At 35.9% G+C, this 4,156-nt stretch overlaps 2 protein-coding genes across 2 annotated transcripts in view; both read left to right on the top strand.

The window, feature by feature from the left end:
* Positions 1-4,053, top strand: part of LOC106881856 (cadherin-23) — a 65,987-nt gene extending 61,934 nt beyond the window's left edge. The window contains exons 12-13 of the mRNA XM_052965882.1: positions 676-741; positions 3,810-4,053. Of these exons, the coding sequence (XP_052821842.1) occupies positions 676-741; positions 3,810-4,053 (310 nt within the window). The remainder of the gene's footprint in view (positions 1-675; positions 742-3,809) is intronic.
* Positions 1-4,150, top strand: part of LOC106867972 (uncharacterized) — a 17,854-nt gene extending 13,704 nt beyond the window's left edge. The window contains exons 5-6 of the mRNA XM_014913052.2: positions 676-741; positions 3,810-4,150. Of these exons, the coding sequence (XP_014768538.1) occupies positions 676-741; positions 3,810-4,053 (310 nt within the window). The 3' untranslated portion in view covers positions 4,054-4,150. The remainder of the gene's footprint in view (positions 1-675; positions 742-3,809) is intronic.
* Positions 4,151-4,156: the final 6 nt, after the last annotated feature.

The raw sequence follows: 4,156 nt of genomic DNA, 5'->3' as shown, positions 1-4,156 counted from the left end.
AGCTGCCTGCAATTTTGCAGAGCATTCCAAGCTTGTGCCTAATATATTCTGATACTCTGATGATATATTCTACCAAAACAAACTTTCTATTTGTAAGTCTGCTCAAAATCTGTTGTAGCAATTATATGTCCCTTTTAGAAAGCATAACTTTGTAACAGGTTCCACTTCTCTTTCACTGTTGAGTACTTATTTACAGAAAGGCATCCAACTCTAAATTATCTAGTCATGCATCAGTGTCTGCATTTAGAAGTCCTGATTTCATAATAATTCATTCCTCAATAAAAGGATCCAAAGAGTATTCATAGCAGATAGAATTTTTTCATGCAATTTGCTGCTAATTAAGGTTGTGTGTTTTGAGACAAAACTTCTCTCTTATACATCTACCAATTTCTAAGAAAGCAGAGGAAAAATAACTGTTCAAAATTTGAAACTCCATGTCAAGGTGCATATCATTAATTTTGCATTATCCAAATAGAAAGTTTTATATGTTTATATTATTTACGCTGTCAATAATGTAATAATATATGTTTACATTGCCAGTGACATAAGAGGAAGAAGAATTTTCTCAGAAATTTTTTTATATATCTTTTGTGAAGTAAAACTCTGAAAAAACATATTTATTTATCAATAACAAAAGTTTTCAAAAAATTTGTGTTTTATATAAATATTTTTCAGGATTAATCCATTATACAACAATTTCGATGAAAATGACATGGGTAGTCCCTTACCAGACAAAGAGAGGTATGTTTTACAAAACAAATTTTAAAATGAAAAGTTTGTTGCAAAAAGTTTGCCATAATTTATTATGAGATAAAGGGTAAAAACAGATGGAAGCTGAATGTTTTATTGGAACTAAATTGGTATATCAGTGTTCTGAGTTCAAATATCACTAAGGTAAAGTTAATTTCCTTCATTCTAGAACAGATAAAACAAATAGTAGCATAACTAGATTATATCAATCAGCAATAAGTGTAGCAGTAGCTGTGTGATTGCTTTGCTACCATGTGCCTTTAGGGCTGATCTTGCTGGATGATACTTTTGGCAAGTGTCTTCTACTACTGTCACAGGCTGACCAATGCCTTGTGAGTAGCATCAGGTTAGTGGAAACTGTAGGGAAGCCTATCTTGTACACAGATATGTATATGTGTGTGTGTATTTATATATATATATATAAACATATATACATCTGTATATAAATATATATATCATGCGTAAGTTATCTAAAAGTCCATAAGTCAGAAAAAAGATGCACTCGTATATCTGTCAACAGAGTGGTTATATTATCCAAAGTGTACAGTATTATATAACCATCACGGCTGATCTTACCAATTGGTTTCTCGCCAGGGGTATGGCAGAGAGTTAGGTAACAATCCAATCATACAACCCTATGCTCACCAGAGGTAGCCGATATGTAACGAAATATGGCAACTGTTCTCTATTGTTGGAGGTGAAAGGACACATCCAGTTTGCGATTGTTGTGAAAAGGTGATGAAACGAACAAAGTAGGGGATTTAGTCGAGAGTTATGTCCCTTTGTACCAAGACATTGCCACTGGATTGGCCATGCTGTAAGTCAGAAAGAGTTATCGTTAAGTGTTTGTGGAAATTGTGTGTGTCTTTCAGGTTTATATTCATGTGGAAATGGGATGTTTGTAGTGGTACTGTTTGTATAACTTTTGCAAGGGGTGTAGGCATTCATTACCATGTTTGCTAGAGTGTTTTATTTCTGTATTGGTTAAGATTGTGGGGGATTTATGTGTGTATGCAGCATAAGGGTACAATGTGTGTGTGGGACTTTATATTGGAGGTGGTGGGAAACAGTCTATTTGGTAGATGTCTGTCATGTTGGGGCTGGAGATTCTTTTGCTAGAACCTGGTAAAGGTCGTCAGCGGAAGAATCTCCAGCTTATCTTCAAGCAAAGAGATTTTTGATGCTGCCATCCTGCACTACAATGAGGCACTGGCTGCTAGCAGTTTCAAGGATATAATTAATTACACACCAGAACCTAACCCCTTCAAGTGAAAGTGGCACCAGAAAGTATTGTGGTTTATACCGCCCTTCTCTTTAAATGTTAAAACCCAAGTAGGTAAGATTTTTCTTAGCTTAGTTGATAGATACTTCTCCCATACAGATAAATTCAGCAAAATATTCAATAAGCATACCCTGAAAATTTCCTTTATCTGTGCACCTAGGGTAAAAACGATTTTAATAAGTAGGCCCACACCCGGGACAGAGGTAGGATGCTCATGTAAGGGGAGCACAACATTTCCACAGAATGGCCACTGTAACATGTGTGAGTCTGCATACATGCATTTATATATGCAAAAATTTATATATACAAAAATAGATACGAATGTGTGTGAACATAGAAGGGTTTGTATGCATATATATGTGTTAATGTATGTTTATGTCTATATAAGTGAATGGATACATGTGTATGTATGTATATATACATCTTGAAAGATATAAATTCTTTCTTCCTTCTCCTGCTCACCTATCACACATGTCTATTTATAGCAACTTGACTTATATTCTTTATTATTTATATTCTTCATTCCACCTCAAATTTATTACCAAAACTAATTCCCACTTACTCATCACCCTACCCTTACTTTCTCTCTACCCGTGCCAGTGGAGCACTAACAGCACCATCCAAGCGGGATCACTGCCAGAGCAGTGGTCTCGCTCCCATGCCAGTGGCACGTAAAAAGTACCATTTGAGTGCGATCGTTTCCAGCTTCGCCTTACTGGCGCTTGTGCCGGTGGCATGTGAACAAAGCATTGGACTGACTCCTGTGCAGGTGGCACGTAAAAAACACCATTTGAGCATGACCGTTGCCCGTACTGCTGGACTGACCCTCATGTCGGTGGTACGTGAAAAGCACCCACTACACTCTCAGAGTGGTTGGCATTAAGAAGGGCATCCAGCTGTAGAAACTCTGCCAGATCATATTGGAGTCTGGTGTAGCCATCCGGTTCGCCAGTCCCCAGTCAAATCGTCCAACCCATGCTAGCATGGAAAGCGAACGTTAAATGATGATGATGCTGGTGATGATGATGATTTTCAGTATCCATCCTTTAATGCAGCTCTATAACACCACTCCTGTTCACATACCTCACACTCTTTTACTCTTTACCCTCTCATCTCTTCCTCTCTCTCCCCCTCACCTCTCCCCCTTCCTTCTCTCATTTATCCTGACCACTAGCTAACACATCTTCACTTTCTTTACTTATTTGTTGTATTTCCCAACCTTTTTTCTTCTATTTCCTCCTGTTCTCTTCCTGTTTTTGATTTTTACCTTATAAACACATTCCCAATTGTTAAGTCACTCCAAAAAAAAAAAAAAAATCCTTGATCGAATAACACTGTTTACAAGACTCTATGCTTGGAATGACCAAATATAAACACCATTGGAACTCGCACACAAGGTACAGGAAACTTATATATACACCATTCTGCTTAAATAATGGAACTGCAAATACAATACCCTTATGTATCACACTTCTATTTTCATTCCTTCACTTCCCATTGTATTTCATATCTTCTCTACAATAATTATTACTCAAACATTTTCTCACACCGTCTCTGATGAAGGGATATATAAAATATCCTGGAAACAGCTGTAAGACCTTCTCTTTATAAATGTTCTGAAAACTATTCACAGCCTTGGATTTTTTAATCACATTCTGTCAATTATATATATATACATATGTATGTGTGTGTGTGTGCATGCACATGTTTGAGAAGTATGACATTTGTGGTTTTAATTTATTAACATATTTTCATCTTGCTTCTTGTATTATTATAGTTTGTATTCAGACACTAACAATGAATTTGATGGTATGTATCATAAAAATATCAATGCTGTACCAAACAATCTTTACAACTTTGATGGTGACACAGCATTTCCAATGCCAGCAGACAACTCCAAATTAGATCTGGACAGTGTTATCAAAGAACGTGATGCAGAAATGAACAAGATAAACAATAATTCTACAGTTCTTTACGGTAATTCAGAAGATGAGCCAGAGGTTGAAGCTACTGAAGTATAACAAGCTAAATATTTTATTTACTTGTGAATGTAAAAGAAAATGAAAAAAATTGCATCAATAATTGATTAGAAAAATATATTCATGTATGCGTACGTATATATTT

Source organism: Octopus bimaculoides, chromosome 2, assembly GCF_001194135.2.
Source record: "Octopus bimaculoides isolate UCB-OBI-ISO-001 chromosome 2, ASM119413v2, whole genome shotgun sequence".
In the NCBI taxonomy this organism is placed as follows: domain Eukaryota; kingdom Metazoa; phylum Mollusca; class Cephalopoda; order Octopoda; family Octopodidae; genus Octopus; species Octopus bimaculoides.
This window is presented reverse-complemented; position numbering and strand designations above follow the sequence as displayed.